Here is a 20431-nt window from a genome sequence, read left to right as displayed (position 1 = left end):
TAATCAATATAGATGTGCTTCATTGTTTTCGTCATTCTTCTGCATATATTAGGTTGGATGTGTTTTAGTTTTTGAAAGGTGCATTGGATTCTAAATTATAGTCAGGAAAGCTGATTATAAGTTACACAAGGTCATGCCCTGGTGTGCACCGCAGTTGTTTTCCCCTCTAAACATGTGCTATTATCATTAGCCCAGCAGACGGATGTTTTAGTGAACAAATCTGGATGCCTCAGTTCCTTCTCTGTCTTTTGATCTTAAAGTTTTGTATTTGATCATGCTAAACTTGGAATATGTTTGAATGGTTTGCCTTTTTTGTTTACAGTCCCAATTTTTACATTCTTGGTGACTGTCAGTATTGAATATTTAATTGTTCATGCCCATTTTCTCTATTTTTACAATCAGATTACTTTTGCAGTCATCTAACAGTCTCATAAATTCACTTTAAAATACGAATAATTGATCAACACTGTTAAAAAGTCTAATCTCAAAATGTACATCCATTTTTCATACTGTATATTATAATGTTTTGGTGCATAAATTCATTTGTAACATTTAAAACATCAGATTCAATTTATTTAGACAAAATAATGTGAAAACATTTATCCAGAATTTTAATATCAGTGCATCCCTAGTTGTATTGAAAACTCCACTCACACATACCGTGGTGACAGGTGCTGTTATAAAAATTTATTTTTGCCATTGTCTGCTGGAGGAATGAATGTATGTTCATTTAACATCAGCCCCAAATCTAATACCTTCTGACTTTTAAGAAGTGACTTGTTTAATTTAGCCAGTGTATTTCCAAGAGAGGCCTCCAACAACAAATCACATTAACTGTGTAATTCGATAGTTTATTACCTATACATTAAGGCATTTGTAAGTCTGTAGTCTTTGGTGGTCCAGAAAGAGGTTTCAGGTTTCTAGCTGAGATACCACCATCCAACTAGCACTTATTAAAGCAGCGTGAGTTATTTCCCAGTTTGACTTAGATTTCATTTCATGTAATAATAATAATAATTCCTTACATTTATATAGGGCTTTTCTGGGCACTCAAAGCACTTTACATAGAAGGGGGGAATCTCCTCAACCACCACCATGTAATGTGCCATTTGACCACTGAGGTAGAGGAATGAGTTGATAAAGGGCATGAACATTAAGAGTGTAGCTCCTAAGAGTGTTTGGACTCGAGCCCACAGTTCATTTGTCTCAGCTGAAGAGTGGTACTGGGTGAATTTGTCATGCACCTCATCTGTTTTAAATACTTCAGTGAAGTGTTAAGTAACTTTAAGTGAATACAGGTGATTTAAGAGGTTAATAGTCTATACTTTGGGCTTAGGGTTAAGGCTAGGGTTGAAGAAAGCCTACTTTGAGCCTAACTGGATTAAAACTGTTCACACAGATTTTCTCAATATTTTGATTTTTTTGCACCCTTAGATTCCATATTTTCAAATAGTTGTATCTCGGCCAAATATTGCCCTATCGAAACAAACAAAGTTTCGAAAAATTAACACTTAAGACTGGTTTTGTGGTCCAGGGTCACATATCGACTTATCGCGCAATATATGTTCATGACCTCAATATTTTTTGGTGATGCAATATCGCCTATTATATTGACATAAAAATTAATGTCACCATGTTTTGTACATTCCACTTGTGCCTGTGTCTTTTGAAGCTTCTCGTACATAACATGGTGTAGTCATGAGGTGCTAGTTCAAATTTAAAAGTTGCTTCTACAAAAAAAGTTTCATCTGCAAGAAAAAGTTGTTATCGTGACAGGCCTAGATAGTAAGCAGAAATGATACAGCCTGCATCTACAGAGTCTAAAATGCTGGTGTTTCTGTTGTAATTTGAGTGGCTGATGTATTTCTTGTAATGCAGGCTCATTTCTTGGCTTGACGGCTGTAAGGTGGGTGAAGGGAACGAGTGAGGAAGTTTGGTGAAGGAATCCAGCAGAATGTGTTACTGTGCTGTGTAGGGCTGGTGGGTTGCGGGGTCCATGTAGAAGTGTGTGCCCTCTCAGTGGATACATTGCATCCCAGCACAGCCCTTTTCGCTGAGTTAGTGCAACCGTGGACAGAAAGTGTTGGAAACTATTCTAGCTCCTTCAGACAAGCTGTCTGTTTGGATCTGTCACACAGTTTGATTTTAACACATTTTCACTATTAAGTTGATTATTTTCCCATTCACTCAAAATATCAAAGTGTTGCCAGATAGTTGGCAAAAGTTACTCTTTATCCCAGTGGAACAGAAGAGATCCTTTTACATTTTATAAGCCGTTGACATGGAAATATGTTTTTTCAGTGGTTTTCAATGCCATTGGGAAAGAGTGCTGGATGGGGAATAAAGAGATGTAAGGAAATGCAGAAAGAAACTATTTTCAAAGAGAAAGCAACATTGTAAAGATGTTCTATAATGCTCACTCATAATAAAATCTGATGAGGTAAATAATGGTAGGATGTTGTTTTCATACTGCAAATGAGGCCATTTCTTAATCAGTATTTTTGGATCATCTTGTTTGGTTGTATATACGTGCCTGTTAATTTTTAACACTTTTTTTCTTTTATTGAGAACATTCATCTTGAGAACAGTTTATCCTTCAGGGTATAATGCTTGTTTGTTTGTATTTGTTTAAAGGCATAAATCAAACTAAATTTAGTGAGGTTTATGTTTAAAAAACTTTTCAGTTAGAAAATGTAAAAAAAAAATTCTGAAGAACATGACTAGAAATTCTGTCTTTTCTCAAATGACTGATTACGTAATGTGTGCGTGACTGTTGTTGTTTACATGTATTGTAGTAAAGATGCATTCGATATAGTATATGTTTGAGTCAGAGCGAGTGTTTTTCATTTGTCTCAGGTTTATTTTTACTAGAGAGCAATGTTTTTAAAGTACTTGTTTAATGCACCCCCTCCCCTCCAGGGCTCTACATGCATTGATGTTCTGTAATGCCAACTTGAAACATGACATGCTTGTGTGTTTTCAGTATGCGTGCAGAGACCAGGAGGATGGAGGTAGATGGAGAAAGAACATTTGTCTGTCCTTCATCCCACAGGGTCAGTGCCTCAGTGGTGAGCTGTCAGGGGGGTCTGGAGGATTTTATCCTTATCTCAAGCCTGCTCCAGCCTGGATAAGGAGGATGGTACACAGTTCTCCAACTGAGAACAGGCTTTTTTTTATCCACTCGATGCACAAATGGCCACTTCCCAGCAGGAGGTTCATGGCATGGGCTGTAAGGATTCTAGAGAGGGTTTGGGTCAATGCTGGGTCAGGCTAGTTGAATTTGACTCTTTAAAGGCACCTTTGCTTGAGCTTTGGGTGGTGGAGACACTTTAGAAAGGCCAGATAAGCAGCTACACAAATCTGAGCTGAACAATTCTGTCTATAGCAATGTAGTTTACATAGTCACAATAAAGATTTAGAGTAAATCTTGCTTGTTTATGCTCAATTGACTTGTTGTTAAAGGCCTTGACTAAATTCATGCTTCTCAGTAGTCAGGCTTTTGTGACAGGGAACAGATCAGGAGTGGCGGGTCTCCTCGCATAAATAAGGACTGCTACCAAATTTCTCCTTCTTCACTCTTGACAAATAGATATAAATTCAGCTTGTAAAAGAAACCATCTGTTGGGCTGAACCGTGTGAGGAGAATGGGTCAAGTTAGCATCCGTCCAGTCTTCGGAGATGTTCTTACCCACTATAGCATACTGTCATATGATACGGTGTCACACCTAAATGATGGATGGACTCTGTGCCTTTCTTTGCACCACAAGGTCTGGCGGTCCTTCAAAAACAATACATGTCACCGATGGAGACCAACTCTTTTCTTTTGGCATTACCAATAAAAGAAAGGCCCAGAGTGCAGCGCAGTGTCTGATATATTAATGAAAGTCTTTTGGCTTCCAACTCTGCCAAAATCAACTCTGCGCTTCCTGGCCAGAAAACAAAGGTAGAGTGAAAGAAAGATGTGTATTTTTCTTTGCTCGACTCGGAGTACTACTTACTGGCAATCTGTTTTGCAGAACTGGCCAAGACAGAGGCACAGTGCCTTTGTTTCTGAGGCTTTGATTACTTTGGCTGTCAAGACGACTGACGCACGGTATTATTCTTGATCGGGTTACCTTTTTGACTTTTTTAATGTATAATTTAACTCAGATACGAATACATAAATAATCAATTATTGCGAAAAAGCTAGAGGAATTCTTCTTCTGATGGCTGACATTTGGACAGTAATTACTTTGAACTATATCACAGGGTATTTTTCTTCATGGTACATCTGTAGTTTAATTGGACATGGCTCCATTGAGCGGTGCAAACACATCTATTTCATTTTGTAGTTTGTTTTTCATGTCTCCAAACGTAATTAGTGTTTATATTTTGTTTCTTAGTCACTTACACAATGGGTGGAGTGGCACCGTTTGTCCTGGTGTTTGTTGCTCTTTGTTCTTCTATTACGTGTCAAGCATGTCTGGCATGGAAGTTTATTAAAGAGCTCAGTGGGTTTTATTGGCTGCGTAAAGTGTTGAAGCTTGTGAGTGCTCTTCTGGCTTATGTCAGGCTAAGCTTAGTTGCTGCGGTAACGAACAGCCTTGATTGCTGAGTCAGGATCCAGGCCTTGCGGTGGGCCACCCACTAGCATGAACCTTTACTGCTCCAATCCCCCCAACCCACACTTCTCCCGTCAGTGCAGATGACTGCCCCCCTGCTAGAACATTCGATACACAATAAAGAGGTTAAAGGAACAGGTCACCCAAGGAATTTTTTTAAAGACTCTACGCAGTCCTCAGTGACCACAGCTGTCAAGCTCCAAAAAGAACAAAAAAACACCATAAAAGTATCATGAAAGTTGTTCATGCGATTCCATATAAAAGTCTTTTGAAGGCATACGATAATTTTGCGTGAGGAACAGTCTAAAGTATGGGATGATATTAGACTCAAAATGATTAATAGACGCACGCACAATTATTCATGTACTGCATACATTTTATACATGTATCTTACTAACCACAAACAAATGCCAATGCTGCACATGAATGTAATTCTTAACTCTGCAGACACCGGTTGAAAAGCATTTGTTTCAGTGTAGTGACGCACATTTGCACATTTTTCAAATCGAGTACACGTTAATGAATTGCACTGGGCCTTGTTCGTTGGTAGTTGTGTGTGTGAGCGTCGTGAAATGCTGTAAACTGCGAAAATGAAGTCTCAAAATCCAAATGAACCGAACAAGATCAACGCGAACTAGACGTCAATTAATGCACGCGTGTCACCTGATCCACATATGCACAGAATCCTTTTTGCATGAGCAATTTATGATATATTAATGCAGAACAGAACATTTTTATTCGAAAACATGTCTGTATTTGTACAAATCCCTGCACAATCATTTAATCCTGAATTCCACAGACTCAAATTGAAAGGCATTTGTTTGTGGTTAGTAAGATACATGTATAAAATGTATGCAGTACATGAATAATTGTGCGTGCGTCTATTAATCATTTTGAGTCTAATATCATCCCATACTAAAGGTACAGCATGACATTCTGGGCTCTTGATCGCCATCTTTATGTTGAAACATAAAATTGCAAGTTGCAGGTATTTTATTCATTTGTAATTAAATATTAATGGAAAAATCTTTTTCAAAATCCACGATGTCAGTATATCAGTCATTTATTTCATTATTCACAAATAAATGTGCCTTCCCCTCGCATCCTGAATAAACAAATCCCGTTTTGAACCGAAAATAAGACGATGTTTTTTTCTTGGAAATACATCTGAAAAAACGCGGTTGTCTTATATTCAGGGTCTAGACTTTGACATGCCAATAATACACCCACAACAATAGGTGGCACCAAATACGCATAAAACGAGTGTGCCATGAAATACGTAATGTACTGCGTGTTGTAAAGATCGCGAGTAAAAACAAAAGAAAAAGAAAACCTTACAGCTGCATGAGTCGTGACTGTCACGTTAGCCTGATGGCACCAAACTCCCTTTGTGATTTTAAAACGTAAGACAGTACCCAGATTTGAAGACTACAGGAAGATTTAACTTCTACTGTTAATAAGATTTTGGTAGGCTACTGTTAAATGGATAGCCTAAATGTCCTAATTCAGATGGGCTACCTGTTTTTTTTTTATTTTTATGGTATATCAAAAAGTGTATATTTTTTAAATGTGATTGTTAGTACATTTTACCAGTTTTTACCATACTTTCAAAACAAAAATTAAAATAGGAAAATTATGCAATATGAAAATAATAAAAGACAAAATGTGTTTTACTGAGAAAAAAAACCAGATTTGGTTTTTAAAAAGCCTTTTTCCAAAAGATACATCTGAAAAAAGGGGGGTCGTCTTATAATCAGGGTCGTCTTATATTCGGGCCAATACGGTAGTTCCTCTACACAGCAACAATTTTTCGTTTTCAGTTCTAAACACAGGCCAGACACAAGCTTATCAGTGAATATAAACTTAAGTGTAAAATAATTTTCATTCATTGAAATAAAGCTAAAATTACATAAAATGTGAATAATAGATGAAAAACTTTAACTTAAAATAAGTTAAATTACTAAAACTGAAATAAAATAAATTAAAACTAAATATAAATAGTAACTAATAAAAATTACTAAATTACCAAAACTTACATTAAAATGAAAGTGAAACATGAAAATATAAAAAAGCTCATTCAAAATAATAATAAATACTATAATAGTATATAATTAATGCTAAAATAACACTGTTTCTCACATAAATCTATCTAATTGCCTTTTATGGTCTTTAAAGGGATAGTTCACCCAAAAATGAAAATGTTGTCACCCTTATGTCATTCCAAACCTGTATGAATTTCTTTGTTATGATATTTTTGGGGCCCTATGGAATCTGTTTTATTTTTTTCTCAAATTCATGTTTTTTACCAAATATATATATATATATAATTTTTTTTAACCAAATATTAATAATTAAAATCATCTCTAATGAATTGATTTAATAAAAACATTAAAATGATTTGTGATTATTTTTTTCCAGAAATACTGTGTTGTGTATAAACATTTTCTGCTAAATAAATTCTGGTAAATAATTTGTCTGATAAATATTCCTTAAAGAATAATGTTTTAATAAAAATAATAAAGTTTTAATAATAATTTTATTATTAATAGTAATACTATCATTACATTAAGTAATATGTTTCTGTCACAGTTTCTTCAAGTTAAACCAAACTTTTATTTTGACATTTAGGTTTCTGTTTGTATATGATATGACGATAGTTTTACTCAAAAGAAATGGTAAAATACTCATGAAGTGACTCTTAGAGCAGTTCTAGAGGTTATGTTCACGTGTTCATGTACTTGTATATCGAGGTGGCAGAGGCTAAAATCTCCGCGAGCGTCATGCACGTCATGCTTATGTGTGTAACCTTAGTAAATGAAAATGCGTGACTGAGCCATTTACACAGAGACATGCAGAACATGCAGGATTCATATTTAAATAGTATTTTTGCGGCTTAATATTCACAGACACTAGTCTGTATCGTGGTTTGATTTAAGTGTACTGACCTACTTTTGATTTATCCATCCAAAATTTGGCTAATTTTGTGACATTCTGCATTATTCTGTTATTCGGTCTGCGTTTTCCATATCATTGATATTTTGAAGAATGCTGGTAAGCAAACAGTTGATGGTCCCCAATTGACTTAGTATTTCTTTCCCTACTATGGAAGTTAATGGGGACCAACAACTGTTTAGTTCTTCAAAATATCTTCCTTTGTGTTCAACATAAGAAAGAAACGTATACAGGTTTGGAACGATGTGAGGGTGAGTAAATTATGGGTGAACTATTCCTTTAATTAGACTTTTGTCACTTTTTTTGAGCTTGACAGTCCTTGGTTGTTATATGGCAAAAACTGCAGAACAGTTCCTTTAAAAAAAATCTACTTTTGTGTTGAATGGAAAAAATAATAGCATATGTATTTTTAACTATATACGTAAATAATTACATAATTTACATATTTGGATGAACAGTCTCTTTAAGAAAAGCAAAGAAGAAGAAAATGTTTCCCAATTCTAAATTGCATTAATGTCTGTTGTGTTTTGCTCTGTTTGAATTTGGATGAAGGAATTGTTGACTCTGAACTGTGCCATTCATTTCATGGAAGATCATTGTTTAATGCTGTAATTTACTCTATTCAAGGGTCTCTCTTGACTTTTTGTTGCCAAACATGTTCTTTGGCAAACCCCCTGACGAAATGAGATCATACCTCTGAGACTTCAGATATTAAATGAATGTCACCCCATAATTATGCACACAGGAAAATGAAAATCCCTCTTCACTGAAAGTCATAATTTTTAGCTGACAACAGAATCATATTGTAAATCAGCATATACAATGACTTTGCTCTGTGGTCACCCTCTTATCACTCGCTTGTTATGTTTATTGAAGAAGCATGTACATAACAATTCAATTATCATTCAATCAAGTGTCTCTAAGGAGAGGTATGAACACATTCATCCAGACCCAAAAAAAATCTGCACTTGCTCAGAGGGTGTTTTCCCCCCTCTTTCTCTGTCATGAAAGTTCAGGGCCAGATTCCAGAACGTTACAGTGTTCTGAATGAGGGGGCTGTTTTGAATCTCCATAGATACATCTAGATGACATCACAGTACTGTCAAGAGCAATGAGCCGTATTGAAAATCAGTTCAGGCAACAGTGCGTTTGTGGGAGGTGTTCTTTTCACTAGCCCCAGCGGTGTGCTCTCCTCCCGGTTCCTTATAAAACCAGAACTATAAAAGGCCGAAAGCAAACCTTTATTTCGTAGTATGATTTCTATTACTGAGGTCATTAGTACGAGTCCCTCTAGATTCTCTTTAAAGTAAATGTTTTATCCTTGAGCTGTTAAGTTTAACCGTGTTTGAATTCTGCTTTATGTTGCATAATTAAGTACTACATACAGTACATACATATGTACGGTACATAGTATACACTGTACTGTATAATACAATCTGTTATAATCGAAAAAAGTTCAATTCTAAAATGCTGAATTGGGATTTAGATAAAGACATCTAAGCAAAAAAATTATATTATTTTTAATTGTATGTATACTAAAGAATGCAGATGTAGTATGGAACAATAGCATGCTTTCAAGAACATTCCATGTTCCTATTATGATCAGTGTTATTTTAATATTATTTATGTGGTATTATAGTTTTATTTTTATATTTTCAGCTTTATTTTTATTTTAGTCATTTTAGTCATTTTGCTATGTGCTTTTCTCATTTGTATTTGTTTTTGTTTTTTAAAAGTTTATTTAGCTTTATTTTTTATTTTAATTCAAAAATTTTTAGTACTTCAGCATAAACTTATTTTTTCTGTTAGTTGTCAACATTTGTAATTTACATTTTTCCTAATTCACAAATTTACATGTTTAAGTTTTCATCTAATAAATTTTTTTTAAATACTAATACTAATCTTTTTTTGGACAGGGTGTTTGTGCTTTTTCTCTGTAAAGCAGTCAATAATCAGTGTGATTATTTAAAGGGGTCCTATTATGCTTTTTCACTTCAACTTTAGTTAGTCTGTAATGTTGCTGTTTGAGCATAAAAAGGATCTGCAAAGTTACAAAGCTCAAATTCCAATTCAAAAGGAGATATTTTATTTAACAGAAATCACTTTTCAAAAACTACAACGAACGACTCGTTTGGACTACAACGCATATTTTTTTCGGGATTTGTGATATCACAAATAACCAATCACAGCTAACCAATCACAGCACATTTCGTATTTCAGAAGGCGGGCCTTCATTTGATACAGTCTTGATACTTCATTTGAACTATTCGAGCCGTTCATACCAGACTGGGGAGAGGTGTTGTAATAATGTAAAATATGTGAAAAATATGTTTTTCGAACAACCTAGTATGAGAGCCTGTTCTAGTACACCCCCAAAACAAAATCAAGCCTTCGTAAAAGAGCATAATAGGACCCCTTTAAAGGGGTCATATGATGCGATTTAAATTTTTCCTTTCTCTTTGAAGTGTTATAAGCTCTTGGTGCATAAAGAAGATCTGTAAAGTTGCAAAGACTAAAGTCTCAAATCCAAAAAGAAATTCTTTATAAAAGTTAAGAGTCAACCACGCCTACCTAAAACGGCTCGTTCGAACACACCCCCACATGTCTACATCACGATGTGGGAAGATTTGCATAATGCCGCCCAAATGTTCACGCAAAGAGAGAAGGCGTAACTTTGATTCTCACTGTAGTATTGTTGCTGCCGCCATGTCGTGAAAGCGCTGTGTTTCGTTGTGAAAGCGAAACTACTTCGAAAGAGGACGATATCCGCTTCGTCATGCCTAGAGCTGATCCGTGCTGGTCGCTGAGGAAATACATCAACTTCACGCTGTGGATCGCCGGATCGGCTTTCACCGTGGGCGAAGCGGAGTCCAAACCCGCCGGCCGCTCCTTCGTCGAATCTGCCGGCCGCCACTCACTCTAGCCCGGCCTCTGCTCACTCTAGCCCGCAGGCCTCCGCTCACTCAAGGCCACCGTGTGTGACGCTGTGTTTCGTTGTGAAAGCGAAACTACTTTGTTTGGCCTTCCAAAAGAGGACACGACTAGAAATCAGTGGTTAAGTTGTATTTACAACACTATTCTAGAACAGTTCAACCCAAATATTCAGATGTGTGCAGCACATTTTATGGAGGACTGTTTCCTGATCCTGGTAGAGTAGACTACAATGCCGGCTGTTCTGACTCACAGACTGTAAGTACGTTTTTTATATATAAAGAATTTCCCACTGACGATTCAAACGCGAGTTTTGAGCAGTGTAGAGTAGCGCTTGTTGTTTGTCATTTCTCCGATCACAAATGCAGACATGATTTTATGTTTACGCGGTGCGATGCAACGTTTATAATGGGTTTTAATGTTTTTGTCTCGTCTTGCCGGGACATGAGGGGGCGTTAGATATTATTTGTTAAATATAACAAAAAGTTGTGTGTCTGATTGGTCCAAATGCTACACACATAAACACATTTCATTACACCAAATACACAAAATAATGTTCTTTTTAGCAACAGCGTATGACCACTTTAAATGGTTTGCTAATAAGTGCACTGCTCAAATGAGTTTAGACGTTCATCTGGATCATGTATGATTATAATGGCATATGCCCTTGTGGCCTAATGTTTCTAATGTTACGGGTTAATAATGAGGCATGTGTTTAAGCTTATGCTAACCAGATGCCATAGTGTACATAAGTGTGAAACTATTCACTTTCTTTCAGCTCTCTCCATATGGCCGGTTTATTTGAAAATAATTTGTCATTGGTTGACGCTCACATCAATACTATAGCAACTACTGTAGATATGCCAGAAACTGACTACACCGCTTAACACATGCAGATACAGTCTCATCACTAAAAGATCGGTGTTTAAAAAGCATAAAAATCTACTTGTCTCCATGTATTATGAATGTAGCTTTTTTTTTGGTTTATAATTGTGAGTGAAGGGACTAGAAAGGATGTATCCCTGATACTAAGCCTAAATAGTATAAGAACACTCAAGTGGGCGAACACCAGGAGTTTGCAATTACAATGTTACTTCTTTTCAAGAAAGGAAGATTTGTTCTTCAACTCTATTGTGCAATCAAAAATAACAACAATAAAAATAGCATATTGTGTGCTGGAATAAGAACAAGGTGAGCTTGTGTGACTTCACTCGAGTCGCTGCCAAAAAAAAAAAAGTTGCAACATTCTACATGTATCAAAGCCAACAATGTTTTCTTGCTATGGTTTTTATAGAATCTTTTGCATCAATCACCAAGACAGATGTTACAATACATACGAAAATGAAAACCCCGTCATGTATAACTTTATAGAAAGTTAAGTTATATGCTTAATACTGTTAAACCATTGGGAAAAGTAGCAGGAGAAGAATGGATTTAAAGGTATTTGCATTTATTTAGTGCAGTAGACCAATATCAAGAGCAGGAACTCTTTTTCAGCTCATTAGCCAGAGGCTCTTGGCTTCGGATTTTGATTTCCTGTCTCAGATTCTGAGTGGGATCAGCCTGTCTGGCTGGCTGTGAATTAGCTCTGTTTTTGTCTCCACACATTTTCCATACATCCTTTTTATGATTTCCTCTTTAGTTTGCGCTTTATTTCTACAGTAATACAATACAGATGACTTGCAGGGCTGAACATAAGCATATATATTCATGGCCACAGTGTGTTTCTTGTCTTTTCTCAATGTTTTCATTCTAAGCAGCAAGAACTAAATATGTTGAATTGATCTTGAAAGACCATTGTAGGTTTATCTAGTTCTTTGAGTTGTTTTCACAATGGCTAGCTCCATGTCATCTCATTCTTTCAGAGTCTCTCTGGATTTCTAAAACTGCACATGGCCTTAATCACATAAGGAAATAAGTGGAGCTGAAAACAGCCCACACGTGTCCCACTGACTGTGCCAATGTTTTAGGAAAGACTTTATTGCCTCTCTCTGAACTCCAGAGAGGATTTATTTCTATTTCTGCCTTTATTTTGTTGCTGATGTCATAAAAAAAAAACCTGTTTGATCCAGAAACGTTAAACACTTTCTTTAAATTGCTTGCTGTTGATTTGTTTGTATCAAAACTGCATGTGTCTGATTAAATTTGAGCTGTAAACATGCAAACAAAGGCTTCATGTTGTAGCCCATGAGTGCGTAGCAATTGTTAGTCATTTCAAGGCATGATTTTCCTCAGTGTATCTTACGGATTTAGTTTTCCATGAAGATTGTCTCACTCAAAAAAAAAAAGGTTCCAGCGTAATGGGCTGGTCCAGACCTCTTCCACACGGATACACCGGGTTTGGTGGCATGTTCAAGCCATTCATAAGCTAAAATATACTACACTTCCTATACCATGGTGGTGTTTTCTAAATAAGGTTGAACATAGTAATATAAAGGGTTCTTTGAGGAAAAGCATTCCTTGCATCCAAATTGTAAACTAAGCTGACATTTTAGATGTTTGTTCTTCAGTCCTTGGCATGAAGGGATGATGTATCAAATTTTCTCTTGCATCCTTTGATTTTTTTCCCCTTTGTGTAATAAGCTCCAGATGCTTGTGCCTATTTAAAGTGTTATAAACCTGTTTGCTGTCAAAAAAGGGGGGGAAAATGTTACTGTTGCATGCTAGTGGTGTGGAGCAGTACAGTTCAGGGGTTTACAAACATAATGGTGTAGTAATTTGTCTCTGTAGTTATACCCCTTTTTTAGAGCGCTTACTTGTTAACATTCCAGAGAGGGGGCTTTTAATGAGGGACGCTTGGGGGCATGATGATTGGATCCAGAGATGTGCACCAGATTCACAAAGTTTACTATTTCTGATGCTATACAACTGAAAGGAATTGCATGCAAATAGCATTTTATTTGAGTCTTTCTGTGAGTGTTGATTCCAGATGTTGGCAGTGGTCACATAGAGATAGATATCCAGAATATTTTTAACATGACAAAACTCATTGTTTTCTTATGTTGAAATAAACCTGAATGACATACTGCAAGATTTAGTTTGCTCTTCATCTTAAAAGACTGACTGGGTCTGTTGTTACTAGTTGATCATGTTTGTTAAACCATTTGCTTTCAGGGCTGCCAATCTGTCGTGTTTAATCATTTTATATCTTCCAAATTTGTATAGTCACGAAACAATGGCCAACATGAAATCAGTTGAGGTAATGCTTAAATGAAATTATGAAAAGAAGTACTTTATTATGACAGCTTTTGCACATTCGTTGCATTCAGATCATGCTGTAATTATTATCAAATGGCAAAATAATTGTTTTTCCTCAAATGCCTGAGCTCAGATTGGACCCAGAAGGGTTCACTGCTCAGATTTGCTTAATTTATCAGTAACTCTTCATAGCTTTTGAACTGTAGCCTACACGTTTGAACATTATAGAGGGCTTAATTAAACATAATTATGAATCAATCACCCCCTGTAAATGTGCAAACAAATTTGTAATGGCTGCTTGAGGCCTCTATGAGACCAAATTAGACTTCCTTGGAAGATCTTTTATGATTTTTCAAATGTGTTTTTTGGAGGACAAGTCTGGGTAGTGGTGCAAAATAGTTAAATTATGGCATATTTAGCAATTCAGTACTCCTAAAAAATTAGGAAAATGTCATTAAAGAGACCATAGGAAATCTGAAAGCTAATTTACCCTAAAACTAGGATAATAGTTTTTGCAAAAGAGCATATTGAAGAATCACCCTTATATATGTATGCCAAACCAAAAGTCAACTCAAACATGGACCGCTTTCTGTGTGTAGTGTGGAAAAGTGTCTTTTTGTTGCCATGGAAATTTCCATCACAAGTGTTGTGTTGCATTGGGCAAGTGTGAGTGGGTCTTATAGCAGGTACAGAGGAAAAAGAGAAGTACAGGAATTTTCTTTGAGCGAGTCCAAATGAAACACAGCTGTTGCACAGGCATGGATGCGGGCCTCAGCGTTTCCCTCTCTCAATCTCTTGCCACAGCTTAACAGCCTCATCTCACACAGTGTTAAAGCAGCACTTCTCTATTCTGTCCTCCTCCGACTTTTAATATGATCCATCATGAGATCTGTAGCATGCATACTGTAAAGTGTTGACTAGAACAACAATCATCCAATGTACGTTAACAAACTTTAGGTATGGGCTGTTGTGTGTTACTGTAAAGTCATTTAGACTGTTTGACTAGTTATTTTCTTATTGGGAATTTCCTGGACCAGAACCAGTCATTGCTGGCCTGTTGAAAATGACACTCTAGCCATTTTCCAGACTCTCCCTAAAGCCCTGTAGTAAAGGGCAATGTATGGTCATCCATTCCAGGGCCTCAGTTTTCTTTTCCCTTTAGGTTGTTATACCCCTTTTTTAGAGCGCTTACTTGTTAACATTCCAGAGAGGGGGCTTTTAATGAGGGATGCTTGGGGGCATGATGATTGGATCCAGAGATGTGCACCAGATTCACAAAGTTTACTATTTCTGATGCTATACAACTGAAAGGAATTGCATGCAAATAGCATTTTATTTGAGTCTTTCTGTGAGTGTTGATTCCAGATGTTGGCAGTGGTCACATAGAGATAGATATCCAGAATATTTTTAACATGACAAAACTCATTGTTTTCTTATGTTGAAATAAACCTGAATGACATACTGCAAGATTTAGTTTGCTCTTCATCTTAAAAGACTGACTGGGTCTGTTGTTACTAGTTGATCATGTTTGTTAAACCATTTGCTTTCAGGGCTGCCAATCTGTCGTGTTTAATCATTTTATATCTTCCAAATTTGTATAGTCACGAAACAATGGCCAACATGAAATCAGTTGAGGTAATGCTTAAATGAAATTATGAAAAGAAGTACTTTATTATGACAGCTTTTGCACATTCGTTGCATTCAGATCATGCTGTAATTATTATCAAATGGCAAAATAATTGTTTTTCCTCAAATGCCTGAGCTCAGATTGGACCCAGAAGGGTTCACTGCTCAGATTTGCTTAATTTATCAGTAACTCTTCATAGCTTTTGAACTGTAGCCTACACGTTTGAACATTATAGAGGGCTTAATTAAACATAATTATGAATCAATCACCCCCTGTAAATGTGCAAACAAATTTGTAATGGCTGCTTGAGGCCTCTATGAGACCAAATTAGACTTCCTTGGAAGATCTTTTATGATTTTTCAAATGTGTTTTTTGGAGGACAAGTCTGGGTAGTGGTGCAAAATAGTTAAATTATGGCATATTTAGCAATTCAGTACTCCTAAAAAATTAGGAAAATGTCATTAAAGAGACCATAGGAAATCTGAAAGCTAATTTACCCTAAAACTAGGATAATAGTTTTTGCAAAAGAGCATATTGAAGAATCACCCTTATATATGTATGCCAAACCAAAAGTCAACTCAAACATGGACCGCTTTCTGTGTGTAGTGTGGAAAAGTGTCTTTTTGTTGCCATGGAAATTTCCATCACAAGTGTTGTGTTGCATTGGGCAAGTGTGAGTGGGTCTTATAGCAGGTACAGAGGAAAAAGAGAAGTACAGGCATTTTCTTTGAGCGAGTCCAAATGAAACACAGCTGTTGCACAGGCATGGATGCGGGCCTCAGCGTTTCCCTCTCTCAATCTCCTGCCACAGCTTAACAGCCTCATCTCACACAGTGTTAAAGCAGCACTTCTCTATTCTGTCCTCCTCCGACTTTTAATATGATCCATCATGAGATCTGTAGCATGCATACTGTAAAGTGTTGACTAGAACAACAATCATCCAATGTACGTTAACAAACTTTAGGTATGGGCTGTTGTGTGTTACTGTAAAGTCATTTAGACTGTTTGACTAGTTATTTTCTTATTGGGAATTTCCTGGACCAGAACCAGTCATTGCTGGCCTGTTGAAAATGACACTCTAGCCATTTTCCAGACTCTCCCTAAAGCCCTGTAGTAAAGGGCAAGGTATGGTCATCCATTCCAGGGCCTCAGTTTTCTTTTCCCTTTAGGTTTTTCTCTGTGTGTGTTTTGAGTTACAAACATTAAATGTGTGGGTGTTTGGATGTGTGTCAGAATGTTTATAGATAATGTTGTCATGTACGGTCCATATAGACTGCATTAATCTATTGGCAAGTGTAGGGGGTTTGAACAAGAAAACATTGAATCTTGAAGAAATTAACAAGTTAGGTTTTGATTCAAATTCCTCAAAGGAACTATTCTAGTTCCTATTAGGTTCCATTAACAGTTGTTTTTGTACTTTCGGAATGCAATTCCATTGCCATATGATGATTTATGTTTATAGATAATGTTGTCATGTACGGTCCATATAGACTGCATTAATCTATTGGCAAGTGTAGGGGGTTTGAACAAGAAAACATTGAATCTTGAAGAAATTAACAAGTTAGGTTTTGATTCAAATTCCTCAAAGGAACCATTCTAGTTCCTATTAGGTTCCATTAACAGTTGTTTTTGTACTTTCGGAATGCAATTCCATTGCCATATGATGATTTCATTTCAATATTATACAACAGTTCATTCTGGTTCTCAAATCTGATTGGTTGAGAACCGTGAGATATTGTACTGGTATCACTACAGGAATGCCCTTTCACAATTTTGTATCACTCCGCTTGTTCTAGCTGGGTCTATGTTTTTTAAAAATTATTCACTGAGCTAATCGTAGAGTACGTTAGTTAATATAAGAAGAAACATCTAGCTTTGCGGTCTCTCTCTCTCATTTGGATGCACGTCTTGCCGCATTGTTTCTCTCTTATAACCTCATTATTTCTCACTAATAACCTACCTGAAGCAGCACATGCCCTTGATACGAATTCTAAAAGTGACGTATGTTTAACTGTCAACTTGAGCTTTGAATCCGTGGCGGAAGGAAGTAGTTCCGCACAGAAGAGGGTTTAATTAGGCACTCCGTTGTTTCTTGTTTAATTACACACATGTTTCGTCGAACTGTTGTATAAACGCAATATCACTCTCGTACTCGAGCGATACTATCTGAAAGAGCACATCTGTATTCTTCAGTGAAATTTCAAAGCATGTGTGAAAGGCTATAGGAAGAGAAATCTTTGTGGTTAATATAGCTTCAGTGTTGTAAGTCAGGAGCAATTTGTCCATCTCTAGTTAATAGTTTTCATTAGGTGAAAGAAACACAGCAATAAACACTCTACAGCAATGTAGAAGTGATACATTTATTGTTTTCTTTCCTCTCCTCTCTCTCTGCTGCACACCCCAGTGACCCATAGCCAGAGGTGGTGGTGATGCTGCTTGTTTACATGGTGCGGTTTGGTTATAGTTGAGTGAGGGTGGGATGGTGGGGGCTGAGGCCTCTCCTGATCTCCCCCACACAGACCACCTCTCCAAACCCTCAGTGCAAACCCCCCTACATCCGGGGCCATAACTTGGAGGGCCCTTTTTTGATGTTTACACAGATGTTTAGGTCTAAGGACAAGCTCCCCAGCGACCTGCCCACCCCCCAGCTCTCTCATGGGGCATTTTAGCCTGACCTGGATGCCATGGCTGCCACTCCGACCATATACTGATGAGTCAAACAAGGATGTGAGGCTCGTTGTGGAATGTCTGGGGTTTTTCTGGAGATAGTGGGCATGTTTATTTGCTAAGCCTCAATCTAAACACAACAGGGGTCCACTCCACTTTACTCTTAGCTGCAGCAAAAACATGCAGCATGTGGTGAATTTGACGTCACAGTCTGTTATGTACCATTCAAACTTGCTGTTTGTCCTAGTGTGACACTATTTATGGTTAACCATTTATTCGCTCTAGATCAAGGGGAAAAACAATTTGCTCAATGGTAATCTGAACCAGACTGACACAAATTACTCATTCTCATTCAAGACAAGCATGACACATAGTCTCTCGCCACAGTAAGCCCTGATGGTGTAGTTTCAGTTTGGCTCATGAAAACAAACAGAGGGGCATTTATTCGCTTATATTTATTCCATCATCATGTGGTGAAACACTGTGATCTCTAAAGCTGCTTTGCGTGAAATCTCTGAAATAGTTGTTTGTTCCTTAGAATTCGGTTTTGTCTTAAAAGAATGTCCCAGTGTTTCAGGTGGTTTATGTTAGTTCATGCGAGAATTTAGTTTAGAGAATTCATTTAAAGCATACGTCATTATCAGCATGGAAAGCATAATGATATATAGAAAGATCATTTAAAATAAATATGCTAAAGCAAAAAAAGTTAAAAGGATATATATATATATACGTGTATATATATATATATATATATACATTTGTCAAAACATCTTTTCTGTCCCACAGAAGAAAGTCATATAGGTTTAGAACAGTAAAATGCTGTAAATGCTGGCTTCTAATTTGTTAAAGCAACCAAAGCCACTTTCCTGGTCTTTCCTGTCAGCACTTGAGTTGTTAATTAAGATTGAGGAATATGTATTTACATCATGCATAAAAACATTTTAATATTTTGATGGAATGTTTTTTTTTCTGTTGCAGGTATCCAGGAAGGAAGTGAATGCACTAAATGTAAAAATGACTGGGCCCTGAGGGTGGCGATTGCTCTTCTGTATGTACTTTGTGCACTGCTCACCATAGCTGTGGCTGTGCTTGGATACAAAGGTAAGAAGTCCTCCTGACATTGACACACCCATTTATCTCATGCAGTGATGTGCATAATTCTACATGTTTGCAGTTTCAGCCCGCTATACTTTCACAATGAAGACTGCAAATCTACAAAAGTACGACACAGACCATTCCTGCTGTCTGTCGTTTAGAACAGAAACCTGGAAAATCTAGGTTCACTGGGTTTATATCTTATCCAGCTAAAACGTATCAAGAATGTGCCACAAATGAACATTCCCCATAATTTCTGCTGTTCAGTTTTGAACTTTGGCTCACTTTATTTGTCCTGACATAAGGCAACCATATTGCACCGTAGAAACAAGTTAGTTTTCCAAATATTGTCAGCCGGACTATCACAGTGAAATCTGTTTTCTGTATTAGCTGGGAAAGCCATGAGTGCTGTGAAACAGAGCATTGCAGTTTATTTTGTCTGGTGCCAAAAACCAGGATAAGATAATGCACGCTGTTGTCTTCCAGAAGGACACGGTAAATTAGAGGTATTTTTTAGCTTTCGAATGTAGTTAAGTTTTTAAACAACTTTATTAATTTATGTGATATAGCTAACATTTCTGCAGCAAGCAGTGCTAATGGGTTTGCAATTAAATATTTTGAAGGGATAACAGTATTATATTATACAACAAAGCACTAACACAAATCAGATCGATCGATCGATAGATAGATAGATAGATAGATAGATAGATAGATAGATAGATAGATAGATAGAAGAGAGACAAATTAACTTCTACAAAGCACCCCAAATCTGTACTTGAAAATGTGTCCTTGCTTATTTACCTTTAAATGAATGTGATCTGATTGTCCAGATCACGTCTCCATTGAGTCCATATGTCTCCTCTGGTTCTCTAAAGCCCTAATGCCAACCAGATGAGAAGACCATGTAAAGCAGCAAGTTTCACTACAAACCTGCTCCAGAGGAGATTTTATGCCTTAGCGGCAATTTGCTGTCCCAAAACCCACAGGTTGATTGACAGGGACTTTGTGGCATTCTGAAAACATGTCATGTTTCCTTTGTTGGCAGTGCCAGAAAGTATCTGGTTACTTTATTCTGTATCGCTTCTCAACAACGTCATATAGACAAGAATGTTTCATTGTAGGTTCAGATTTAGTCCAGTGAGTGTCTCAGTAGTGCATATTTAGATTGAGTCACTCATTCTGTCAGCTAAGAGAACCATCCCACTAAACTCCATTCATAAACAACACGGCTGATACAGGAAAATAAGAAAGAAAGGAGAGTGGGAGGGAGAGAGAGAGGGAGGGCAGGAGACTGGCAGTGTTGATCACCCGCTGACAGACTCCCAGTGTGAAAATGACCAACAAGCCTTTGAAATGGACC

At 36.9% G+C, this 20431-nt stretch overlaps 1 protein-coding gene across 2 annotated transcripts in view; it reads left to right on the top strand.

Moving 5' to 3' along the window:
- colec12 (collectin sub-family member 12) overlaps positions 1-20431 on the top strand; it is a 34982-nt gene that overhangs the window by 3909 nt on the left and 10642 nt on the right. For both annotated transcript variants that reach the window (XM_016270658.1, XM_016270647.1), the window contains exon 3: positions 18955-19077. In XM_016270658.1, the coding sequence (XP_016126144.1) occupies positions 18955-19077 (123 nt within the window). The remainder of the gene's footprint in view (positions 1-18954; positions 19078-20431) is intronic.

The sequence above is a fragment of the Sinocyclocheilus grahami genome, unplaced genomic scaffold, assembly GCF_001515645.1.
Source record: "Sinocyclocheilus grahami isolate Dianchi unplaced genomic scaffold, SAMN03320097.WGS_v1.1 scaffold5.1, whole genome shotgun sequence".
In the NCBI taxonomy this organism is placed as follows: Eukaryota; Metazoa; Chordata; class Actinopteri; order Cypriniformes; family Cyprinidae; genus Sinocyclocheilus; species Sinocyclocheilus grahami.
The sequence above is the reverse complement of the archived record's forward strand: the minus strand, read 5'-3'. Positions and strand labels throughout refer to the sequence as shown.